The 27,251-nt window shown below is 38.5% G+C and overlaps 1 protein-coding gene across 1 annotated transcript in view; it reads left to right on the top strand.

The window, feature by feature from the left end:
• Positions 1 to 27,251, top strand: part of LOC130924156 (protein diaphanous homolog 1-like) — a 75,636-nt gene that overhangs the window by 13,723 nt on the left and 34,662 nt on the right. The window contains 2 exon segments of the mRNA XM_057850536.1: positions 24,268 to 24,294; positions 24,873 to 25,037. Of these exon segments, the coding sequence (XP_057706519.1) occupies positions 24,268 to 24,294; positions 24,873 to 25,037 (192 nt within the window).

Genomic DNA, 27,251 nt, shown 5'->3' on the forward strand with positions numbered 1-27,251 from the left:
ATTGGAAAAGTTAAAATCTCTTATTTTCCTGGGGGGATAGACATTTTGAGCAGGCAGGCATTTTTTAACACCTTAAAACAGTGCTTCTCAATTATTTTCTGTCACGCCCCCCCAAGGAAGACGTAAATGTTTCGCGCCCCCCCAAACTCTCTGCCGCCACTGTAAATAGTATCATTTGTCTACAAAATTACTATTATAAATACGCATCTGCCTAACATTGTGTCCTTTTTTTCTAATAAAGAAAAAAAGTAACATAGATCAACTTATAATAAAGTATAACTTTATTAACATTGTTTTGTTTGTAACAGAGAAGACTTGACATGCATCAATTTGCCTGAATTAAAAAAAAAAAACTTACATCCAAACTAAAAAATACACTCAAGGTACATTTTTGACCATTTGATACAGAAAAATAAAATGTAATAAAATCAGTAAATAATAACAAATTAAAATTGATTAGAAACATTCACTCATGAGGACAATGTGCCAAAAAAATTGACCGAAAAAACAAATCTGAATAAAAGAAGGGGAAAAAAAGTGTCCTTGGACAGGACAGTTTTTATTTTTGCTGCTCACAGTATTTACCTCCTTTGCAATGGTGTGGAGTTATTTTGCAATTAGCATGCTAACAATGCTCACTGGCTTACTGATATAACACCGAATAAGCAGGACGATTGTTGGCAATATTCGGCACGTTTCCACTGAAAAAATCAAGCGGCTTAACAATGAGATTGGGGTCTAATGTCTTTAAGTGGCGTCTTAATTGATTTGGCTTCTGGCTGTCTGCTATAATTATTTTTAGACACAGTAAAGAGTGGTCTTTCATCATCACCCACTGTATTAAAAGGCAAAGCTAAAAGGTAAACGGCACGAAAAAAGCGCATTCACGGCGGCCGAGGTAGAACCGTAGCTGAGGGCGGTCGTCGTGACGATCCCAAGCTGAAAATTGCACTTCTCGGGCGGCGACGTGAGAACCGGACAAGACAGTGGGTCGCTGCGTGAGTGAGTCCGGTCGGAAAACGGCTTTCGAAAACGGCGGTGGCACACTGGTCTTCATATCTGTTGTCTGTGTGTGCTGAGTGCTCTTCCTTAGTTCAAAAATACTGCGCGCACTCTGAAAATGAGAGCGCCACTGCCACCTACTGAGTGGATGTACAAGTACACTTTATTCCAGTGCGGCAAAAAAAAAAAAAAAAAAAAAACATGTTCCCCGAGGTCACATGCGCCCCCCCTGGCATCGCTCTGCGCCCCCCCAGGGGGGCGCGCCCCACTATTTGAGAAGTACTGCCTTAAAAGTAGGTCAAATCAGATGAGTTAAAAATAGACATTTTTGAAACCTTTGAAAATTTAATTTTCTCATTATAAAAAAGGTACATAATAGATAAGAAACACGTCACTAAAATATTTTTTGACCAAAACTTTATCTATTTCATCAAGATGATGTCCCCATTCCTTGTCTTTTGATAGTCATTGGGTGAAAGGACACATTGACTTGTATGAAAAAGAGATGTAACTTTATGGCTGTGCCATGCTTCTCGGACAGATACTCAACCATGTCCTTGACCTTGCGGAGGTTTTTTTCCAGAATGCACGGCTCTTCTGAGGGCCTGGGAGAGGAAGCCAATCTCTCCATTAGGGATGTCCCGATCCAGGTTTTTGCACTTCCGATCCGGTACCAATATTGTTTTGCACTTCTGATCAGATACTGGCCGATACCGATACCGGCCTATCTGAGCATGTATTAAAGTTTAAAGTTATTTTGCCTCCTTACTTAGTTGTCAGACTCATGTTGAAAAGGGTTTTAGTATTCTTGATTAGAGCTGAAACGAATACTCGAGCAACTTGAGTAACTCGAGTTTAAAAGCTGATCTGAGTAATTTTATTCACCTCGAGTAATCGTATATTTTGACAGCTCTAAGCATCATGTTTTGCACGGACTACTTTGAATGCGGGACAACGCGCTGATGTCATGTGCGTAGAGGAAGAAGCAAAAAATAAATAAATAAATAAATAAATAAAACTTACTGCAGCTGACAGCCGCTACAAACCATGCCGTCGTTGCTAAATACTAGCCCGCACGATGCTAGTTAGGTAGTGTCTGATGTGTCTCAGAGATCACATGTATGTTGAACTAGATGCACAATGACAGACCCGGCCCCGTCTTGGCAGCGTTAGTAAACAGCCACCATCTTAAAGCAGTAGAGAGCTAAGCGCTAATAAAGAGCGCTAAGCGCTAATAAATAAGATAAACAGCCACCATCTTAAAGCAGTAGAGAGCTAAGCGCTAATAAAGAGCGCTAAGCGCTAATAAATAAGATTAACGTTACTATCACTAGCTCACGTAACGTTAGCCCTGTGGAGGGCTAGGTTTTTATTAATTATGACCACTGTCGATGCGTGGCTAACGTGTCTTACATACAGGCTTTAACATAGCGATGTGGAGTGATAAGGGTGTAAAATAAAAACTCAATAATGCTAACTATCAATTTTAGCTCAGTAGTCATTGCTGGATAAAACACCAAGTAGCACTGGTCCCTAATGTGCTCCAATACAGCCTGTATCATACATTTATTTTGAACACTGCAAAAACTCAAAATCCTATCAGGGCTTACAGTTTAGACCAGACATGTTCAAAGTCCGGCCCGGGGGCCAAATGCGGCCCTCGGTCAAATTTCATCCGGCCCCCAGCCTCTGTCATAATAATCATTAATATGTGGCCCGCATAGACTTAATATATTGGTCTGCAGTACTGCTACCAGCATATGAAGTAGCTTACACACTAAATGCTGCGCCTCGTTTACCCACTAAAAGGAAGCAGCACTCTAAGCAACATTACCCTGTGACCCCTTACTCCCAATTTTCTAAAATGGCGACAATCAACAAAAATTGTTGACTGCGACGGCCGACGCTTCAGGAATAGGTGGAAATTGGACTATTTCTTCACTAAAATACACAACAGCTGTGTCTGCTTCATTTGCAAAGAGACAGTGCGCTGTTTTTAAATAGTTCAATGTTAGGCGATATTACCAAACAAGAAACGCTGCCTTGTACGAAAAGATTACAGGGAAGAAGCGAGAAATTGAAGCAACTTGAAGCTAGTTTAAGTTTACGGCAGCATTATTACATTATTACATTATACATAACAGCAGTATTTCGCAAGAGCTCGAGAGTCGAAAGAGAACACCACAAAGGCTAGTTGTGAGATTGTCTAAATTATTAATTTAAAAAATTAGGGCTGCAGCTATTGATTATTTTAGCAGTCGATTAATCTATGAACTAGTTAGTTCGAATAATCGAGTAATCGGATAAGGAACATGAAAAATTAAAATACTTGAGCTGAGCCTCAAATGGTATAAAAAAATAAGGATTGACAAAAGAACAATGGATAACTTACATAGCAAATGTCTGCTAGCTTAAATGCTATAAAACACTAATGCTTTTTTTTTTTTTTTTTTACAACGCTCTTGACAAATCGTTCAGACCCATATTCCCACAAAAAAAACCCCTGCTGTATATACCAGTAAACTAAATTACAAATGCATAAAAAAAAAAAAAAAAAAAAAAAAAAAAAAAATTAGCTCAAACAAAAACTTGGCTTATGTTGGTTTTAACATGGAGCAGCTGGAGTCAGCCATGTGAAATGAGGCAGACTAGAGGGCACTGTATCACTTTAAGTAAACGAATACTCGAAGCAGCAACATTTAATTCAAATCTTTTTTTCTTTAATCGAATACTGGAGTTAATCGATTCATCGTTTCAGCACTAAAAAGTTTCAGCACAAAAAAAAAATAATAAAGCAAATGTGACACACAGAATGGCTTGCTAGCATTTCCTTAAATATATTGTTCTACGTAAAGGACGTTAGCCAAGGTCGGCCTTCCACATTTTTACCACACCAAATCTGGCCCCCTTTGCAAAAAGTTTGGACACCCCTGGTTTAGACTAACTTTAAACTTAACTAGAACTTAAAAATGTCTTGTCACAAATAGAAATTCAATTGAAACACGTGGGAAAAATCCTAACTTTTAAGTGATGTGTGTTATCAAGCGTAACGGCATTTTTAAGTATATATAATATATATAATATTTTTTTTAATAAGATCTAAAGCTTTTTTTTTTAGTGAAAGCAGTGTATTAGTCTTTTTTTTTAATTCTAGTTACATTTGAGATGCAATTGTTTGCTGTTTTCAACAATATACATCGAAAATAAAGACAGTGATTGACTGAAAATGGTTCAAGATTAGATGAAATGTCTTGTTTTCTCACGTATATTTAGAATTGCATTTCACCTAAAAATATATTTGTTTTATCCGATTACTCGATTAATCGATAGTTTTCAGTCGATTACTCGATTACCAAAATATTCAATAGCTGCAGCCCTACTCTTGATAACAACTAGCCAGCTGAATTAGCGGAGTTTGAATAACCGAAATGGTTGGTAACAAGAAACTGACCTGTTTATTATGTGATAAACACAAAACATTATAAATAACAGAAATGGCATATTCAGTCAGTAAAACGTGCAAATAATATTTTAAACCGTCTTAAAAAAGCAAAACACACAACCTCAGTAGAAAATAAACTATTAACTCAGCATCAGTTCTCTGCTCTTGAACAACTGTACCAAGGCTTTAAAAAAATCAGTGCAAATAATACTATTTTAAACCAAAAATGGCTTCTACTCCCCAATCTTCTCCACACTTTTTGTTGCTCCTTCTCCATCTATTCTACACACTCCGGCTGTACCCAGCTGTTTGCCCTGGATGCAGTCCCAGCATGATGGGGAGATTTTTTTTGACCAACACAAGCATTTCAAGATGCTCAGGTGACAGCTGACATTTTTACCGATAAACTTTAAATGCACATTGCAGTCATAATGAAGGAGATGCCACGGAGGTAAATTGGGAGAGGGTAATGCTAGTGTGCTGAGGGTGTGTGGTAAAATGCGGACCGGATTTTAGGGAAACCAAAGCAAAAACTGGAATGGATTATGTAAATCCATGCGCTGAAAAACCCGGACCGGACTTTAAAAAAAAATACTGGATCGGGAGTCTGGATCGAAATTTTTCCGTGTCAGCCGATCCGATACCGATGCGCTTATCGGCAGTTGATCCGATCCAAATATCGAATCGGGACAACCCTACTCTCCATTAATCTCCCCTTTGCCGTGCTGAGAGCCATAGAAGCAACGTTAAGCCTGGTGGGGCATCATTTTCAAATCATGAAATGTTGATTTATTCCGATGAAGCAATAGAAATGATGATGAATGACATAAACAAAGAAAGGACCCTCCATAACACACTTATGAAGTCTGATAAACAAAACGGATGTTGTATTGAGTCGTAGCAGCATCACTCCACATTGTCAGCCTTTTCACCGTCTTTTTTGTGCTCATCCTTGACCAGCACTGTTTTAAACTCGTTGACTGCCTTGTTGTCGTGTTTGATGTCAAATTTCATAATGATTTGGGCCTCCCTGGCCACAGTGTCCTCTCCACATCTATAATAGCATCCCTCAGCAACTCACATTTATCCAGATCATTCTGCCTCACTCTGCTTTCTCTACTCCACAGTGTAGATTTATGTGGCATGATGACTTCTGAAAAGTAATGCAGGCAATAACGTGAATGGAGAACTCCCAATAAAAAGATCGGTCTATCTAATAGGAGTCGGAAACTCACGCTGACGATTGTATCACGATATTGCAATACAGCGATTGTCGATATATTGGTCAGAAAATTGATATATGACATTCTACGATACAACTTTGAGATGAAAAACAAGATACTTCTTACGATACAACTTTGAGATGAAAAACAAGATACTTCAAAATAGAAAAAAATACTGCCATTTATTAAACAGTGAAACCTTTTTTGTGCAACATTTCTGTAAAATATAAATCTACTGCAAATTTTGTACCTGCACATATAGAGGGAACAAACCACAACCACTGATGTCTATTTGAGAGATCATGATGAATGGCACCCTAATTTATTTAAAATTTTAAATCTTTTAACATTTTTAACAGTGCTGTAGGTGTCAGTCAGCGGTTAAGCTTGGAGTGGGGCAATGATAGAATTGGTTGGTCTCTGTTATTCATATATGACCTTTGTTCCCACAAGCATTGGTTTGAGCACTTCCACCATCTGCTTCAGCATTTGAGATGTCTGGCTCAGTCAGCCACATTGTTCCTCACCTTAAAAACAACAAAATAAAACAAAAAAAAATAGCTATTTAATAGCTTATGAGTTGAAATTCAGATTTTTTTGTGTTGGAAGTATTGAAATGTTGAGTAAATTAAAAAGATATGAATTGAATGTATAGAAATTAAAAATGCAATAATTACACATTTTCAATATGTAGGCTACATCAATTAACATGCACATCACCTTATAAATCTTGGAAGCTATTCAAAACATTTTATTGCTCATTGTATCAGAATGGTAGTAATAACAGTTTGTGGAGTAAATTAGATGGAAAGTGGTTCTCAAATAATATCAAATAATTCAGTAAATTAATGGATTAATTATATCATTCAACACCAAATGTCATCAAAATAATTCATGTAAATTAAAAAATCAATTAATTTGCAAAACTTTCTTACCTCAGGTGATGAAAGCGAAGCAATGATGGCAAGAAATCCGGTGACCACTTCGTCAACAGCAGCAAGTGGCTGTGCATAATTGTTTTTCCAGTGAACCTTATTTTTGTTAGACAATTCTTACATACAGCAAAGTCCTTGTTCAGCTTACTTGGTTTCTTGTTGTGCAAAATCTAAAGTGTGTCCACCAATGTTCCCTCTAATTTTTCATGTGTCTGAGCAGACACACTAGCTCCCCGAGCACACTGCGGACCACTGTGAGCAAAATCAGATGTGTACATGGTGGCCACACACCAGTATCACACCTGTCATAGCAAGTTACATGGCTTATTGAAAGAATGAAATTACAGCAGCAATTTTCATTATTTTACTTTAAATATAATTGATTTGCCCCACTTAAAATGAAAAATTCCAAAATCTTGTTGTTCATGAGATGTGTTCTATGTTATACAGTGGGGCAAACAAGTATTTAGTCAACCACTAATTGTGCAAGTTCTCCCACCTGAAAATATTAGAGAGGCCTGTAATTGTCAACATGGGTAAACCTCATCCATGAGGGACAGAATGTGACCCCCCCCCTCCCCGAAAATCACATTGTTTGATTTTTAAAGAATTTATTTGCAAATCATGGTGGAAAATAAGAATTTGGTCAATACCAAAAGTTCATCTCAAAACTTTGTTATTTACCCTTTGTTGGCAAAAACAGGCCAAACATTTTCTGTAACTCTTCACAAGCTTTTCACACACACGGTTGCTGGTATTTTGGCCCATTCCTCCATGCAGATCTCCTCTAGAGCAGTGATGTTTTGGGGCTGTCGTTAGGCAACACGGACTTTCAACTCCCTCCACAGATTTTCTATGGGGTTGAAATCTGGAAACTGGCTAGGCCACTTCAGGACCTTGAAATGCTTCTTACGAAGCCACTCCTTTGTTGCCCTGGCTGTGTGTTTGGGATCATTGTCATGCTGAAAGACCCAACCACGTCTCATCTTCAATGACCTTGCTGATGGAAGAAAATTTTCACTCAAAATCTCTCGATACATGGCCCCATTCATTCTTTCCATCACACAGATCAATCGTTCTGGTCCCTTTGCAGAAAAACAACCCCAAAGCATGAAGTTTCAACCCCCATGCTTCACAGTGGGTATGGTGTTTTTCGGATGCAATTCAGTATTCTTTCTCCTCCAAACACGAGAACCTGTGTTTCTACCGAAAAGTTCTATTTTGGTTTCATCTGACCATAACACATTCTCCCAATCCTCTTCTGGATCATCCAAATGCTCTCTAGCGAACCGCAGACGGGCCTGGATGTGTTACTTTCTTCAGCAGGGGAGGACACATCTGGCAGTGCAGGATTTGAGTCCCTGGCGGCGCAGTGTGTTACTGATAGTAGCCTTTGTTACTGTGGTCCCAGCTCTCTGTAGGTCATTCATTAGGTCCCCCCGTGTGGTTCTGGGATTTTTACTCACCCTTCTTGTTATTATTTTGACGCCACAGGGTGAGATCTTGCATGGAGCCCCAAATCCAGGGAGATTATCAATGTTCTTGTATGTCTTCCACTTTCTAACAATTGCTCCCACAGTTGATTTCTTTACACCAAGCGTTTTACCTATTGCAGATTCAGTCTTCCCAGCCAGGTGCAGGTCTACAATTTTGTCTCTGGTGTCCTTCGACAGCTCTTTGGTCTTGGCCATAGTGGATTTTTGGAGTGTGACTGACTGAGGTTGTAGACAGGTGTCTTTTATACCGATAATGAGTTAAAACAGGTGCCATAAATACAGGTAACGAGTGGATCCTCGTTAGACCTCGTTAGAAGAAGTTAGACCTCTTTGACAGCCAGAAATCTTGCTTGTTTGTAGTTGACCAAATACTTATTTTCCACTCTAATTTGGAAATAAATTCCTTAAAAATCAAACAATGTGATTTTCTGTTTTCTTTTTCCCACATTGTCTGTCATGGTTGAGGTTTACCCATGTTGACAATTACAGGCCTCTCCAACCTTTTCAAGTAGGAGAACTTGCACAATTGGTGGTTGACTAAATACTTATTTGCCCCACTGTATGTGAGAGTCCTGCTTTAACCATAGTAAGAGTCCTGCTTATGAATTTGTAGTGTATACAGGACAGGTTAAAAACAGAAAAAATCTCACTCAGTTTCACGGCTTCTTCTTCTGTTTGCACATACTCCGACAGCCATTCCATTTTAAAAGAACCACATTTTTTTTTTTTTTACATCGGCTTGATGAGTGTAATATCGCTGCCCATTCCTTTTGCCATGATAAGGGGTTAGCATTTGCATCTCTCAACTGCGCTGTTGTTAGCTAGGGCAGGGCACATATGGACAACACTGACAATGCTAAGATTGGCTGCGTAGCGCAAGTGAAGTGAACTGTATCAAGGCGCTATACAACTATAACACCATTTACCATATTATTGGCTAGACAACTGTCGCTCATTGAGTTACGTTGCAATTTGGTACAGAAAACATTTTTGTTGGTCTAATTAATTAGATTATATCAGTTCTAAAATGAGATGCTAATTAATACTGTAGCACTTGCAAAGATTGGCAGCGGAATGTTGCTTCAGTAAATCAGCACAGGAGTCGGGCTCACTTTTCTCCACCTATAGACCCTACCCACGTGACGTCACAACTCCGCTCTCCTGAATGGTACCGCCCACTTGTCCGTCAAAACATAGTGTTAACCTGTTACGGCTACGTACATTTCTCCTGTTTACGGCGTGTTTATCTGCTCCTTAACATTAATAATCAAAATGGTGAAGGCGTGTGTGGCTGTTGGTTGCACTAACAGAGAAGATGGAAGGAGAGACGAAGTTTTACCGTATTCCGAGGGATCCAAAGAGAGCGAAATGGACGGCTGCAATTCGACGTGAAAACTGGGCACCAAAAAATCACCACAGACTATGTAGTAGTCATTTTATATCCGGTAAGATGCATTTAAGATATACTTAGAGGGTTTTGGGCTGACAAATAACCACAATTAAGATCATTGCGAGGCTAATCGCCGACAACATACGACATAGTACGACATAGTTTCAAATTCAAGATGTTTGTGACTTCCCTTTCTTCCACCATCGTTATTTTTTGAATAATATTTAGCTGGTACCAAGTGAAAGAAACTGGCCTCGTCTACGAGGCTGACAAATAACCACAATTAACATCATTGCGAGGCTAATCGCCGACAACATACGACGTAGTACGACATAGTTTCAAATTCAAGATGTTTGTGACTTCCCTTTCTTCCACCATCGTTATTTTTTGAATAATATTTAGCTGGTACCAAGTGAAAGAAACTGGCCTCGTCTACGGGGCTGACAAATAACCACAATTAAGATCATTGCTAGGCTAATCGCCGACAACATACACGTATGTATGTAGTGAGAGTGCTATCGCTAAACCATATAAACATTAAAAGCCCTAACTCCATTGACAAACGACATGAAATACATTAGACTTGACAGTGGATGTTAGCAATAACAAAAGATTTTGAATTGAAAATTTCGTAACTCACCTTTCCAAGCACAAGATAGATTCCTGCCGAATTTTCGTGGACGAGGACCTGTTTCACCCAACCAGCAACGAAGTATTTATAAGCCTCCAAGCTCTTGAAGTGTTTCATATTTTCGTGAGAATAGGCTGATTTAGTGTGGACAAGATAATTGTAAATATCTGCGTAGCAGATGTCAGGCAGACAGGGCGAAAACAGTGGGTCGAAAAACATCGATTTGGGCATCAAATATGGATCTGGCGACTGTATAGAACGAAGCTTTTCCTCATAACGCCTTTTATGCAACAGATCCAGTGAGTTTGCGACATCAGAAAGCACCGGGTCTTCCATGAAATGCATTTTAAATTCCGCCATCAATTGAAAACAATGCTAATACAGAGTCAAAATGACGGACAAGTGGGCGGAACCATACAGCGAGCACGTGGTTTTGTGACGTAGGTGGGTAGGGTCTATAGGAGTGTCATGTTGCCGTATCAAACGCATCGATCGGAGTATCGCGCAGACACACCACAGCGGTGCCGACAATTGGCCTGGTCACGTTGCCATATCAAATGCATCAGTCGGAGTGTCGCGCTGACACATCACTGCTGTGCTGACAACCAGTAGTCCTATTGACGCTACAATATGTTTCTGTTGAATTTTACATTGTGCGCTGCATAGATTTTCTTGTGCGATGAGTGTGCAAGCAGTGCGCGATTGTGCAAGCGCACAGCTAAGAGGGAACATTGGTGTCCACATGTGTGCTTTGTAGGAATATTTTTCTTTTTCCGGACTGTTCTAGTTAAACTTTTATTTTTTTCATCCCACTTGTAGCTTTCTCTCATTTCTAGAAGACTAACACGCACTTTACCTTTTCCACTTAGTGGTCCAGGATCGCTCAACAAACGTTGAATGAGCAGTTTACAGCATCCATACTCAATTTTATGGCCAATATGTCAAATAAAAGTATCGATACTTGGCGGGAGCATATCGATAACGAATCGGGTTGCAAAATAGCGCGATATACTGTATCTGCGTATCGACATATTGTCACACTCTTACTATCGTGTTTAGCCTCGAAGCCTGATACCTAGGCTTTATAATTTAGGCATCCAAAATACATCGATATTGTCCCATAATAAGCAAAACAAACGTTAACACAGGTTGAAAAGATAATGGATTGGACGCTAGTCAGTTAGCTTATTATATCCGTGCTCGCATTCGACTGCAACGTACGTCCTTTTTCAGGCTTACGCTACATTTCCAGTAACTTGTTGCACGATCAAGCGTGAGCAGAATTAAAGACACGCTGATTTTAACTAGATATTAACACGTATATACCTGGTTTCGATTCCAAAAACTTCATGTAACATGTACACTGTATAAACACAGCAAAACCGGCCACAACCGGGCTTTGTTTGGCTTTTATATCTTAAAAATGGTTATTTCGCATGGAGCGCGAGACGAAAATGCCGTACAAAACGAGTGGTCGAGATTTTCAAATTTTTTCAAATGCAAATAAAGAAAAAAATGCAATAAAGTGATAGTTATGAGGTACATATCCGTGGCCTATTTACAGACGCAATTTTTTTCATTGTGACGTGATTTGTTTAAAAGTTAAAAACACACTAGTGAGTAACTTTGTAAAGTCCATTTTCTTTTCTAAACTAAATAATAGACCTCAATTAATGATTCTAAGCTAAAAAATTATAGAAAATTTGAATAATAAATGAAATTACTTACTTTGTTTTTATGGCTGTGTTGAAACAAAAGCAGTTGCGATGTGTGTCCGTAAACGGGGAACTCGGGTAAAACAGGTGAAACTGCTATGAGAGCATCTAGACATATAGACCCTACCCACGTGACGTCACAACTCCTTCCTCCTGACTGGTGCCGCCCAATTGTCCGTCAACACATCATGTTTCCCTGTTACGGCTACGTACATTCCTCCTATTTACGACGTGTTTTTCTGCTCGTTAACATTAATAATCAAAATGTTGAAGGCGTGTGTGGCGGTCGGTTGCAATAACAGAGAAGATAGACGGAGAAGACGGAGAGACTTGAAGTTCTACCGGATTCCGAGAGACCCGGAGAGAAGAGAGCGAGATGGGCTGCTGCAATTCGACGAGAAAACTGGGCTCCAAACGATTACCACAGATTATGTAGTAGTCATTTTATATCTGGTAAGATGCATTTAATATATATTTAGAGGGTTTTGGGCTGACAACCACAATTAAGATCATTGTTAGGCTAATCGCCGACAACATACACGTATGTATGTAGTGAGAGTGCTATCGCTAAACCATATAAACATTAAAAGCCCTAACTCCATTGACAAACGACATGAAATACATTAAACTTGACAGTGGATGTTAGCAATAACAAAAGATTTTGAATTGAAAATTTCGTAACTCACCTTTCCAAGCACAAGATAGATTCCTGCCGAATTTTCGTGGACGAGGACCTGTTTCACCCAACCAGCAACAAAGTATTTATAAGCCTCCAAGCTCTTAAAGTTTTTCAAACTTTCGTGAGAATAGGCTGATTTTGTGTGGACAAGATAGTTGTACAGTTCAGGGTGGCTAGCAGATGTCAGGCAAATACGGCGGAGACAGCGGGTCGAAAAAACTTGATTTAGGCATCAAATATGGATCTGGCGAATGGATAAACTGAAGCTTTTCCACATAACGCCTTTTATGCAACGCATCAAGCGAGTTTACGGCATCCGAAAGCACCGGGTCTTCCATGAAATGCATTATAAATTGCTCGATCAATTGAGACCATTGACAATACAGACACAAAATGACGGACAAGTGGGCGGAACCATACAGTGAGCACGTGATTTTGTGACGTCGGTGGGTAGGGTCTATAGTTCTATCAAACACAACAAATCTTTTGTTTTAAAATACAGTAGTTTATTTACTTTATTTCATTCATTTCATTTTCATTTATTTTTACTTAAGTGGGTTTTTCAGCCTTGTGTGTGTTTTCCGCCATAAAAACGAGTTGTGTTCATAATACTCGTATGCATTGTGTATATAGACTGGCAGGCACATGTGATATGACTGTTTTGGAGGACTGTGTCAGGAAGTTGTGCAAAAATAGCTTACAGGATACATTCTTATTCTTCCCCATTATGGAGTACGCTTATCTCTCATCCCTTGTGCGAGGAGGTACTAGCAGCAGGCTAATAAATATGCCTGCACTCTTAAAACTGTGGAGGTCTAAATTCTTTAGAGATCTGTGTGATTTGAAAAATACTGTGCATGGTTTTATCACTTGACCCAACACAGGTTTGAAACATTCCAGAGTAACGAGAGATACTCCTTCATACTCCTTAATACTCCGTATGACTTTAAAGTGATCGTCTAACTTAAATACATGTAGGCTCTAATAAACCACAATTGTTCTCTTGTACTAAAATATGTTGCTAGAAACACATAAAATGTTAAATCAATGGCAATATTTTATAATATTTAGTCCATATTTTGACCGTTAGTTGGCGCCATGGTTTGCGGGCTCGCAGTGATGACGTAATTGGGATCTTTCCAAATGTGTAGTGTGTTCAACAATTGCTTATTGCTGCCTAAACTCGCGAAGTAAAAATGCCACGATGTGCTGCTTTTGGATGCAATTTTCAGTCAAATGGAAACGAGGGGAGTGAAGTGAGTGGTCAAGGTGGAATTATTATTTTTAGTGAATAAATGTGCATAAGTGGAAGCTTCTCCCCCTTTTTGGTCCCTGTATGCTTGTATCTTGGCCTGTACTGTATGTAAAGCACACGACAGCTCTGGATGCTCACAATCTACATAATTATATTGGGATAAGTTTGAAAACGCAAAATGCTTACCTTGAATATCTGCTAATAAAACCGGAGTTCCGAACAGCATACACTCTCGCTCCCAACTGGAGTTCCCAACAGCACTCTCTCGCATCACCAGTTTTGCCCAACTTTTGTCTTATCAGGTATTTGCTGCACGCATTTTTCCCTGAAGCTCATCTTGTGAACGACCGACAGTGCTGTCCTGCTCTTCACTTTTCAGATCTAGTTAAAATAGGAGGGGTAGAACTGATGACATGTTGGGAAATCTAACGAGTGACACGCTGGAATTTCGGCACGGGGACCGGTGACGTCACGCACTGTAACAAGAATGGTGACCTATCACTTAAAATAATTTTACAAACTTTATTAAAACAAAAACATGAACAGGGGTTTTAATATCAAATTATTAGAACCCATACTAACATTTATCTTTTAAGAATTACTTGTCTTAAAAATAGAGAATCCCTTTAAAGATTCTGCTCTACTGCTGACCCCGAAATAAGTCCCCAGGTGCAGAAATCACACATGAACGCACTAGAACAGTCATGTCCAAAGTCCGGCCCGGGGGCCAAATGCGGCCCTCGGTCAAATTTCATCCGGCCCCCAGCCTCTGTCATAATAATCATTAATATGTGGCCCGCATAGACTTAATATATTGTTCTGCAGTACTTCTACCAGCATATGAAGTAGCTTACACACTAAATGCTGCATTTACCCACTAAAAGGAAACAGCACTCTAAGCAACATTACCCTGTGTGACCCCTTACTCCCAATTTTCTAAAATGGCGACAATCAACAAAAACTGTTGACTGCGACGGCCGACGCTTCAGGAATAGGTGGAAATTGGACTATTTCTTCACTAAAATACACAACAGCTGTGTCTGCTTCATTTGCAAAGAGACAGTGCGCTGTTTTTAAATAGTTCAATGTTAGGCGATATTACCAAACAAGACACGCTGCCTTGTACGAAAAGATTACAGGGAAGAAGCGAGAAATTGAAGCAACTTGAAGCTAGTTTAATTTTACAGCAGCATTATTACATTACACATAACAGCAGTATTTCGCAAGAGCTCGAGAGCCGAAAGAGAACGCCACAAAGGCTAGTTGTGCAGCTATTGATTATTTTAGTAGTCAATTAATCGATGAACTAGTTAGTTCGAATAATCGAGTAATCGGATAAGGAACATGAAAAATTAAAATACCTGAGCTGAGCCTCAAATGGTATAAAAAATAAATAAGGATTGACAAAAGAACAATGGATAACTTACATAGCAAATGTCTGCTAGCTTAAATGCTATAAAACACTAATGCTTTTTTCTTTCTTTTTTTTTTTTTTTTTTTTTTACAACGCTCTTGACAAATCGTTCAGACCCATATTCCCACAAAAAAAAAAAAAAAACCTGCTAAATATACCAGTAAACTAAATTACGAATGCATTTAAAAAAAAAAAATTAGCTCAAACAAAAACTTGGCTTATGTTGGTTTTAACATGGAGCAGCTGGATTCAGCCATGTGAAATGAGGCAGACTAGAGGGCACTGTATCACTTTAATTAAACGAATACTTGAAGCAGCAAAATTTAATTCAAATCTTTTTTTCTTTAATCGAATACTGGAGTTAATCGATTCATCGTTTCAGCACTAAAAAGTTTCAGCACTAAGAAAAAAAAAAATAAAGCAAATGTGACACACAGAATGGCTTGCTAGCATTTCCTTAAATATATTGTTCTACGTAAAGGACGTTAGCCAAGGTCGGCTCTCCACATTTTTACCACACCAAATCTGGCCTCCTTTGCAAAAAGTTTGGACACCCCTGCACTAGAACTTTCAAAAACTTTGAAAATGCAATTTATGCCAATGGTGACACTGTACCGATATCACACGTTTTAAAAAAATAATTAAAAAAACTTTGTTTTCCGTTTTAATATTAAATTACCGTATTTTTCGGACTATAAGTCGCAGTTTTTTCATGGTTTGGCTGGGGGTGCGACTTATACTCAGGAGCGACTTATGTGTGAAATTATTAACACATTATGATATCATTTCACATGTTATTTTGGTGTTTTGGAGTGACACTGATGGTTTGGTAAACTTGTTAGCATGTTCTTTATGCTATAGTTATCTGAATAACTCTTAATAGCTATTGCCACGTTCCCGTTCTGCCTTTGGCAATGCGTGTTCAATTGTATTATTGACTTTTTATATTGATATGCATGCTTTTAGTTTGTGGCGCTTTCACGCCCACGTGGGGGCGCACTTGCACTTGTTTACGTGAAGAAGAGCGCTCACACGCCAGAAGAAGACCGACATCAATGTAGCTCTGAGTGAGTGGGCGAGTTAGCGAGTGAGAAACATGGCTGCGAACCTACGTTCATTGTTTGTGCTTCTAAAATATCTCTACAGAGGCAACGCCTATGTGTATCATCTTTTCTGTTGTTGTTGTGTGTTTTCCACCCGCGATCGGACACATAGAGCCAGTTGTGTGTTTGTTTGGACGATGCGCTAATGCTAGCGAATGCATGCTAACCGTTTGTGTCATGTCATTGCTGTAAAAGCACCTAATTATCATTTATTTACGTCGATGCGAACCTGTTTGGTATCGAGGACGAAATTGATTCAGCAAATTATACGGACGTCCAGCATCGTCATTTGGGAGTTTAGGCCGCTGAATAGCCAGGACCGAGCCGTAGCGTCCTGGTGAGGACAGTATATTTGCATTTCGTTGTTCATGCACTGTACACTTATTCATCATGTTGTTCTCTATTGTATTTCTATATTAAATTGCCTTTGAAGATGACATGTCTGTTGTATGTGTTGGATTTTATCAAGTAAATTTCCCCCAAAAATGCGACTTATACTCCAGTGCGACTTGTACAGTGCCTTGCAAAAGTATTCGGCCCCCTTGAATCTTGCAACCTTTCGCCACATTTCAGGCTTCAAACATAAAGATATGAAATTTAATTTTTTTGTCAAGAATCAACAACAAGTGGGACACAATTGTGAAGTGGAACAACATTTATTGGATAATTTAAACTTTTTTAACAAATAAAAAACTGAAAAGTGGGGCGTGCAATATTATTCGGCCCCTTTACTTTCAGTGCAGCAAACTCACTCCAGAAGTTCAGTGAGGATCTCTCAGTGACGTGCGGTCAGGGGAGGCAGGTGAGGCAGAGCCTCACCTGTCATCATGACAAAAAAATAATTATAGCATCAAATTTATATTAATATTTGTCCATTGCTCTTTATGTATGACTCATTTCAACCATTTTTTATAGTCAAAATCGCTGAATTTGCCAATTTCCTGTTCAAATAAAGATATGAAACGAGAGGTGCGGCAGCAACGAGTAAAGCCTCACCTCTGATTGCGCAATCCATAACAAACTGGGTTGATACATGGAATTGGAGCGTGCTGGTTGCCGTACATCTGCATGTCGCCATTATAATGTTTCCAGATACGTTTATTTGACCTGATTTTCCACAGTCTGGCTAATGTCTTTAACCCTTAAAGTTTAATGTTTGTTAGCGACATATTTAGTTTTCCTGATGGGAAATAAAACCACAGTGAAAAGGTGCAGGTTGCGGCAGATAGTACTCTGCCGCACTGAAAGGGGGCGTACGTGAAACTGGACTTTCCGTCAAAAGTGGACGCGATTAACACCACACCGGAGCTAAAAGGTTCGCTTCAAATTGCGGGACAGAAGATAACTCGCGCTTTTCAAACGGACTGGTACACCCGAAAAGACTGGCTATGTGGCTGTCCTACGAAAAATCGCCTTTGCTGCTTTCCCTGCCTTTTTCTTCTCAACTTGTGCCAATGTCTGGACTAACACGATATATTGGGACATTAAAAAACTACCACGAAGCCTCAGCAAACATGAGAGCTCGACCACTCACATTCAAAGCCTGATTGCTTTAAAAACTTTTGGAAGCTCAAGGATCGATTTGGCTTTGACGAACAGCGGAAGCTCAACGGTAGCGGCCTCAATGCTAAGGTAAAAGAAAACCGAAGGAGTTTGAAAGACCTCATTAATGCAATCTGTATCCTAGCTAAACAGGAGTTAACATTTCGTGGTAACGATGAGCGTGTAAGCTCTTCTAAACGTGGCATATATGTTTAACGATTACATGGTTTTGCTGAGAAAGATGAAAGGTTAGCTAGACATTTGGACACATCCACTGTGTCTTCTGGCTTGTCAAATAGAACACAGAACGATCTAATTGAAGCAATCCTCTCCATTGAGGCGGAGAGATTTTTTAAAGTAAAGGAAAATAAGGAGGACTTTTACAAAAAGGGCGTAGGTTTGCATAGGGACGGTAGGGACATAACACTACCAACTTTTCAGGATGCTAAAATTGTCCCCACCAACTTTCTTTCATCTTTCCATCTTTCAATAGTTCCATATGTTGTAAGGATAGAATTGACCCTACCATTATTAAGTGGATTATTTTCATTATGTTTATGTTTGCTAATAAAAACCAGACATTTATTCAGGAAGTTTTCAAAATGTTTCTTTAGTATTTTTTTAAAACAAAGGTTTGAATCGAACAGTGTATCATCTGAACCAATGCACGTAAAAGTTATTATCAGTAGATAAGGATTTATTTTGCATTGATCATTTTGCCTATTAATTAATAAAGTTCATATACATGAGAAATGTGGCCCTTTGCCCCCTTCATCTAATCTGTTTGGTCTTATTAATGTCCCGTCCCCAGCAAAAAGTGTACCTATCGGCAGGTTATGCTATTATATCGTCCCTACGAATGTTGAGACCAAACCTATGCCCTTCCAAATTAACGCCGGTTTTTGTGGTGAAGGACAGGCGCAAGACCACAAACGGTTTTAATTTCAATCTTATTAAAAAAAAAAAAAAGAGCTTAGACTGAGAAAAATACAATAGAATATTTAAAAACTAAATTTTGGCCTTAAATAAAACATTCTTTGTTTTTCTTTTCACACTTTTTGTTTAGCAATCTGTAATAAATTGATTAAAGTATCAGAATTAAAAGTTTTAAAAACAACTGAATATTTCACTAAAGGTCAGAATTGAATTCTGTGGTTTTGTACACCACTCTTTACTCTCATTTATGTTGCATGAATTATAGAATTGCGACGGCCAACACATTGCGTGTGTAGAGAAAATGCATGTTATTTTCTTACTTTTACATATCAATAATATGTACCGTGTGTGCGTGTTTTGTGAAGAATGCTGATGAGATATGAAATAACCAGTAGCCAATTGAATAAGCTACCCTTTTTTGTTTATATATTTGGAAATCTGACACTAAAGGAGTCAGTGCCTCACCAACCATGAACCTCACCGCACGTCACTGGGATCTCTGAATGATCCAATGTTTTCCTAAATGACCGATGATGATAAATAGAATCCACCTGTGTGTAATCAAGTCTCCGTATAAATGCACCTGCTCTGTGATAGTCTCAGGGTTCTGTTTAAAGTGCAGAGAGCATTATGAAAACCAAGGAACACACCAGGCAGGTCCGAGATACTGTTGTGGAGAAGTTTAAAGCCGGATTTGGATACAAAAAGATTTCCCAAGCTTGAAACATCTCAAGGAGCACTGTGCAAGCCATCATATTGAAATGGAAGGAGCATCAGACCACTGCAAATCTACCAAGACCCGGCCGTCCTTCCAAACTTTCTTCTCAAACAAGGAGAAAACTGATCAGAGATGCAGCCAAGAGGCCCATGATCACTCTGGATGAACTGCAGAGATCTACAGCTGAGGTGGGAGAGTCTGTCCATAGGACAACAATCAGTCGTACACTGCACAAATCTGGCCTTTATGGAAGAGTGGCAAGAAGAAAGCCATTTCTCAAAGATGTCCATAAAAAGTCTCGTTTAAAGTTTGCCACAAGCCACCTGGGAGACACACCAAACGTGGAAGAAGGTGCTCTGGTCAGATGAAACCAAAATTGAACTTTTTGGCCACAATGCAAAACGATAAGTTTGGCGTAAAAGCAACACAGCTCACCACCCTGAACACACCATCCCCACTGTCAAACATGGTGGTGGCAGCATCATGGTTTGGGCCTGCTTTTCTTCAGCAGGGACAGGGAAGATGGTTAAAATTGACGGGAAGATGGATGCAGCCAAATACAGGAACATTCTGGAAGAAAACCTGTTGGTATCTGCACAAGACCTGAGACTGGGACGGAGATTTATCTTCCAACAGGACAATGATCCAAAACATAAAGCAAAATATACAATGGAATGGTTAAAAAATAAACGTATCCAGGTGTTAGAATGGCCAAGTCAAAGTCCATACCTGAATCCAATCGAGAATCAGTGGAAAGAGCTGAAGACTGCTGTTCACAAACACTCTCCATCCAACCTCACTGAGCTCGAGCTATTTTGCAAGGAAGAATGGGCAAGAATGTCAGTCTCTCGATGTGCAAAACTGATAGAAACATACCCCAAGCGACTTGCAGCTGTAATTGGAGCAAAAGGTGGCGCTACAAAGTATTAACGCAAGGGGGCCGAATAATATTGCACGCCCCACTTTTCAGTTTTTTGTTAAAAAAGTTTAAATTATCCAATAAATTTTGTTCCACTTCACGATTGTGTCCCACTTGTTGTTGATTCTTGACAAAAAATTAAATTTTTATATCTTTATGTTTGAAGCCTGAAATGTGGCGAAAGGTTGCAAGGTTCAAGGGGGCCGAATACTTTTGCAAGGCACTGTATATGTTTTTTTTCTCTTCGTTGGGCATTTTATGGCTGGTGCGACTTACACTCAGGTGCGACTTGTAGTTCGAAAAATACGGTACTGCATACTGCATGCATATTGAATGTAAAATCATTGCCAGTGGTCAGACACTTTTTAAAAAACTTTTGGACTGAAGCTGATGGTTTTAGCCCACCGCATGATTATTTACTCTCGGCTTGCCTGGCATGGGGCATTGCTTGGTCCTCGACCACCCCGGTGCTTAATGCTCACTCCGTCATGGTGTGGGCTAACATGCTCATTTCCCAGAAGTTCACACTGTTCCTCGTCTCACTTACCCACCCTTTCTATGGCTTCTTTAGACCCAAAATAACCAGATCCCTTCAAAATGTCGAAGCCAACTACTGTATTTTTTTTTTTCTTGGCCTGGGGTGCAATTTATACTCCGGGTTAGTTTATATGTAGAATTTTTAAAAGGCACCACGACTAAAAATACAATTTGTCTCTATAGTCTTTATTTTAATATTAGTAACTTTATATATATATATATATTAGAGCTGAAACGAGTACTCGAGCAACTCGAGTAACTCGAGTTTAAAAACTGATCCGAGTAATTTTATTCACCTCGAGTAATCGTTTATTTTGACAGCTCTAAGCATCACGTTTTGCTCGGACTACTTTTAATGCGGGACAACGCGCTGTCACGTGCGGAGAGGAAGAAGGAAAAAAAAAAAAACTTACTGCAGCTGACAGCCGCCACAAACGACGCCGACGTTGACAAATACTAGCCCGCACGATCCTACGTTGGTAACAGCTCGCGTCTGATGCGTCTCATAAAGATCACATGTATGTTGAACTAGATGCGCAATGACAGACTCGGCCGCGTCTGGGCAGCGTTATTAAACAGCCGCCATCTTAAAGCAGTACAGCGCTAAGCGCTAGTAAAGAGCGCTAAGCGCTAATAAATAAGATTAACGTTACTGTCGCTACTAGCTCACGTAAAGTTAGCCCTGCGGAGGGCTAGGTTTCAATTAATTATGACCACTGTCGATGCGTGGCTAACGTGTCTTACATACAGGCTTTAACATAACATAGCATTGTGGAGTGATGAGGGTGTAAAATAAAAACTTTATCATGCTAACTATCAATTTTAGCTCAGTAGTCATTGCTGGATAAAACACCAAGTCGCACTGGTCCCTAATGTGCTCCAGTACAGCCTGTATCATACATTTATTTTGAACACTGCAAAAACTCAAAATTCTATCAGGACTTACAGTTTAGACTAACTTAAAACTTAACTAGAACTTAAAAATGGCTTGACACAAAGAGAAATTCAATTGAAACACGTGGGAAAAAATCCTAACTTTTAAGTGATGTGTGTTATCAAGCGTAACGGCATTTTTAGGTAATATATATATATATATATATATATATATATAATTTTTTTTAAAAAAATAAGATCTAAAAGTTTTTTGAGTGAAAGCAGTGAATTAGTTTTTTTTTTTTTTTTTTTAATTCTAGCTACATCTGAGATGCAATTGTTGGCTGTTTTCAACAATATACATCGAAAATAAAGACATTGATTGACTGAAAACGGTTCAAGATTAGATGAAATGTCTTGTTTTCTCATGTATATTTATAATTGCTCTTCACCTAAAAATATATTTGTTTTATCTGATTACTCGATTAATCGATAGAATTTTCAGTCGATTACTCGATTACTAAAATATTCGATAGCTGCAGCCCTAATATATATATATATATATATATATATATATATATATATATATATATATATATATATATATATATATATATATATATATATACATACATATATTAAAGTTGGCCCTTGCATCCCTCAATTTTTTTTAAAGTGGCCTTCAGATAATGTTTAATTTTTGTATTTATTTATTTATTTACTTAAATATGCCTTACTCCTCTAAAATTAGGTTCCCTTACCAGGGCCTCAAAATAAATGGTGTGTTACTGTGTTCTGTCTATTCTTTGTCATTTTGAATTCTAAATGTTTATACAAATCCGATTGGAATTGGTAGGCCATTCTGTGATGCATTTCATGTTGGACTATTGCCTCCTCTAATGATGGAGCACATTATTCAGAAATAGCTTTTGGAAGCGATTCTTTTAAATACCTTATTTATATAGCCTGTTCTATTGTGTACTGTCTGTAGTCAGCTGGATAGACCGAGCCTTACTGATATGTGTATGTTGTGTATGCAGGAGAGGTTTAACAAAATGGGATTATACTCTAGTTTGATCATCCTCAGAAATCTCCCTTTGGCAAATTACAGCTAATCTAACACTTTTGTTTGTGAAAACACCATGCCCGTCTGCCTCACTTACTTCACGGTAGCCCATTTATACTAGTATATGAATGGAGGGAAACTAGTTTGTGGTAAATCATTCCACTCCTAACCCTCTTTCAGTTCTGTGTATCTCCCTTTGGGGTTTTTGATTGCTACGCCGGGAAAACAAATTAACATAAAAAGTGTGGGGTGATTTCTGCCGACAGTATGTCAAAGACCAAGACACATATCATGTTGTTAAAGAAAACTTCAGTTGTCTGAGGATTCCTGTCGAATTACAAGGCAAAGCCTTTTTTTTATAGTTACATACATACTGACATATACGCAGAATCAAACAGCCTGTCTGTCAAATAACCAGTGAGCCTACTGAACACTTCGAAGAGAAGGTCTGCAAACTTTTTTTTTTTCTTTTATAATTACTGTCCATTTGTCCTATATCCATTTGTATTCGCCTCAACCTATTAGTGTGAATCAACAATTTCAATGTTTCTACTTTGAGGACAAAAAAAGCAGCTTTTTGTCATTTCCTGCTGTTAACTTTTTGGGTGTGTCTGCCTAAAACAGTTTCCCTCATTTAGCTTACTATGTAGCCATGGCAACATGGTAAGCAAAAGCAACTCCTGCGGTTAGCTCGATGGCATTCTAAATCTTCCTTTTCAAACAAAGCCTAGATTAGAAATAATTTTAAACCAAGATTGTTACTACCCCACAACAACCCCTGTTTTTTGTCTTTTTTTTTTTGTCATTTTACTTCAGGGAAAATCCTTTCAATAGTCAAACTCTTTATAGTGGCCAACACTACTGTGTTGTTTTATGGTTTGGGGAAATTGCCATTTTAATTGTAATGTGATTTTCAAAATCGGTAATTACAATTAGACGCATTTGACAGTATGTTTACATTTGTTTATCATTTGGAAGGACTGAATTCTGAACATTTCTAGGTGTATCCTGACACCTTGTGGACAAGATCCTCTATTGCACAAACATACTAACGCGTTCAAAACTGCCCGTATTGGACAAGTCACTTTTGTAATCAACATCCTCACCAAAGTCAATCCTTTTTTGTTAACAAACATGTAAACACTGATTTAATGGACTAATAGTTTGTCTATACTTTAACAATAGGGTATTAACCCCTTCTGTCCTTCACTTATTGACCGAGTCAGGTAGTATTCTGTAGTTATACATTGGTTTCCAACTATTTGATTTTCTCCTTCTCCCCCTCCAATTTTAATACCATTGGTTCTTCCTGACGGTTTTTTTATTTTTTATTTTTGCTTATCCTTTTTATGGCAATCACCTCCTTTTGCCTATTTTTTTTTTATCCGTAGACACTGAAACGTCTGTTTCCAGATGAGGTAGGTTTTCAACTGCTTGATGGTGTCACTTGTATGCTTGCCTCATCCATCTTTTTGTCTATGAATAAATAAACTCACCTTGCCATTGTTTGTTTTCCACAATCTATTCCACTCTAACACACTTATTGTATAGTGCACTTATGTTGGGTGTGCATGCTCCTGAAGATGCACCTTAAACACAAGGGAGTTCATAAAACTAATATACTATTCAGCTTTAAAAAATGTCCACACTCTGTGCACCCAAGGAATACTAGCAACTCTGTTGTTTAGTAACACTTTGTTCACACTTTGCATGTCCTATCAACATGTCTTAATTGTTTGATAGTTTTCTTTAATAATTGTTTGTATCCCTAAGCTATCATTTGAAGTTGATGAGATGATGCTTCCATTGATGTAAAAAATAGGAAAACATCATAAATTAAAAAGACCAAACATTTATTTTTTAAAAATTATTTTCTAATGACCGCAGTTTTCATAGCCAGACAATGATTGATTAGGGATTACAATTACGTTTGTCTTCACAGCTTTTCACCCTCAACTCCACAATCTAACTTGTGCTATGTTGCCTCCAAATTTAGTTGGAACGCTTCACCAGCATGAGGATAAAGAAGGACAAGGAGAAGTTGAGCCATGTCCCTGGGCAGCGTCATTCTGCAGCCGCAAATTATGAGATCAGCACTCCCGGTGCAATCCTGCATGACCATTCGGATGAATACGTTCTGGAGCTATTTGAAAAGATGTTGGTGAGAAAGCTTTCCAAAATGATGAGTGTACAATAGCAGCACATGGCGTTTGAGCTTATGCACACGTCACTTAATAGTAAATAGAAAGCCATTTTATTTCTGCAATAGCTTGTGAAACAACAATTATCAGTAGTTAATTATTAAATGAATACACGATAACACTTTTTCACAATTATTGGTTGTTAATTGTTAAATGTATACAAGATAACACATCTTCTAGGGTGAAATGTATATCGTAGACTGAAAATATATTTTTAATCATCTTCAGGAAGAATTTAGATGGAAGCACTTTTTTTTACTTGAATCTCTTAAAGGCTAATAATTCCTTAAACATTTCAATAAACTCGAATGAAAAAGTCTAGTCAGCAGTTACATAATAGTTTGTAAGTTATTATTGTTAGCCTAATGGTCTAAATTATTTTACTTTATTTTTGCAGTATTTATTCTAGGTGCGGCTTGACAGTAAGCTGATATTCTCCCAGACTATAGGTGGCACTGTTGTAGTGGATAGGAATATTTGGAATGGAATCAATTCAATATGTATCTCAATACACAGGTTGCAATTCGATACAAATAACGATATCTTTAAAGCCTGAATGATGCAATTACAAATCAGTTCATTTTTAAAGTGACACGATTTGATGCAATGAAGGAAAACAAAGCCATATACAGTGCTGGCCAAAAATATTGTAACCCCTGCATTTCTGTCAGATAACACTCAATTTTTCCCAGAAAATTATTGCAATTACAAATGCTTTGGTAGTAATATCATTTATTTTGCTTGCAATGAAAAAACACAAAAGAGAATGGGGAGAAAAAAAAAGTCATTATCATTTTACTAGTGCTGCAACTATTAATCGATTAACTCGAGTATTCGATTAGAAAAAATATTCGAATTAAATTTTGTTGCTTCGAGTATTCTTTTACTTAAAGTGGCGTGGATACTCTGCCCTCTGGTCTGCCTCTTTTCACATGGCTGAATCCAACTGCTCCCTGTTAAGACCGACGTAAGTTTTTGTTTGAGTTAATGTTTTTTTTTTAATGCAGTCATAATTTAGTTCATTGGTATATTTAGCCATTTTTGTGGGAATATGTGTCTGAACCACTTGTTAAGAGCATTGTAAAAAAATCTTTAGCATTTTATAGCATCTAAGCTAGCAGACTTTTTCTATGTAAGTTAGCCAATTGTTCTTTTGTCGTACATAGATCCTCATTAAAAAAAAAAAAATACCGTTTGAGGCTCAGCTCAGATATTTGAATTTTTCATGTTCCTTATCCGATTACTCGATTATTCGAACTAAGTAGTCCATCGATTAATCGACTACTAAAATATTAGATAGCTGCAGCCCTACATTTTACACAAAACTCCAAAAATGGGCCAGACAAATGTATTGGCACCCTTTGAAAAATCATGTGATACTTCTCTAATTTGTGTAATTAACAGCACCTGTTACTTACCTGTGGCACATAACAGGTGGTGGCAATATATCTACCTTGTGGAGTGTCTTCAATAAGTATAAAACCCATGGTACTTTGACTAACCTCCCTAGATGTGGATGGAAAAGAAAAATTGACGAGAGATTTCAACGAAAGATTGTCGGGATGATGGATAAAGAACCTCGACTGACATCCAAACAAGTTCAAGCTGTCCTGCAGTCCGAGGGTACAACAGTGTCAACCCATACTATCTTTCGGCGTCTGAATGAAAAGGGGAACTATGGTAGGATACCCAGGAAAACCCCACTTCTGACCCAGAGACATAAAAAAGCCAGACTGGAGTTTGAACTTACCTGAGAAAGCTAAAAACATTTTGGAAGAATGTTCTCTGGTCAGATGAGACAAAAGTGAGCTTTTTAGGAAAGGCATCAACATAGTTTACAGGAAAAAGAACGAGGCCTTCAAAGAAAACACACGGTCCCCACAGTCAAACATGGCGGAGGTTACCTGATGTTTTGGGGTTGCTTGTTGCCTCTGGCACTGGACTGCTTGACCGTGTGCATGGCATTATGAAGTCTGAAGACTACCAACAAATTTTGCAGCATAATGTAGGGACCAGTGTGAGAAAGCTGGGTCTCCCTCAGAGGTCATGGGTCTTCCAGCAGGACAATGACGCAAAACACACTTCAAAAAGCACTAGAAAATGGTTTGAGAGAAGGCACTGGAGACTCCTAAAGTGGCCAGCAGTGAGTCCAGACCTGAATCCCATAGAACAGG

Source organism: Corythoichthys intestinalis, chromosome 11 (genome assembly GCF_030265065.1).
Source record: "Corythoichthys intestinalis isolate RoL2023-P3 chromosome 11, ASM3026506v1, whole genome shotgun sequence".
Taxonomy (NCBI): domain Eukaryota; kingdom Metazoa; phylum Chordata; class Actinopteri; order Syngnathiformes; family Syngnathidae; genus Corythoichthys; species Corythoichthys intestinalis.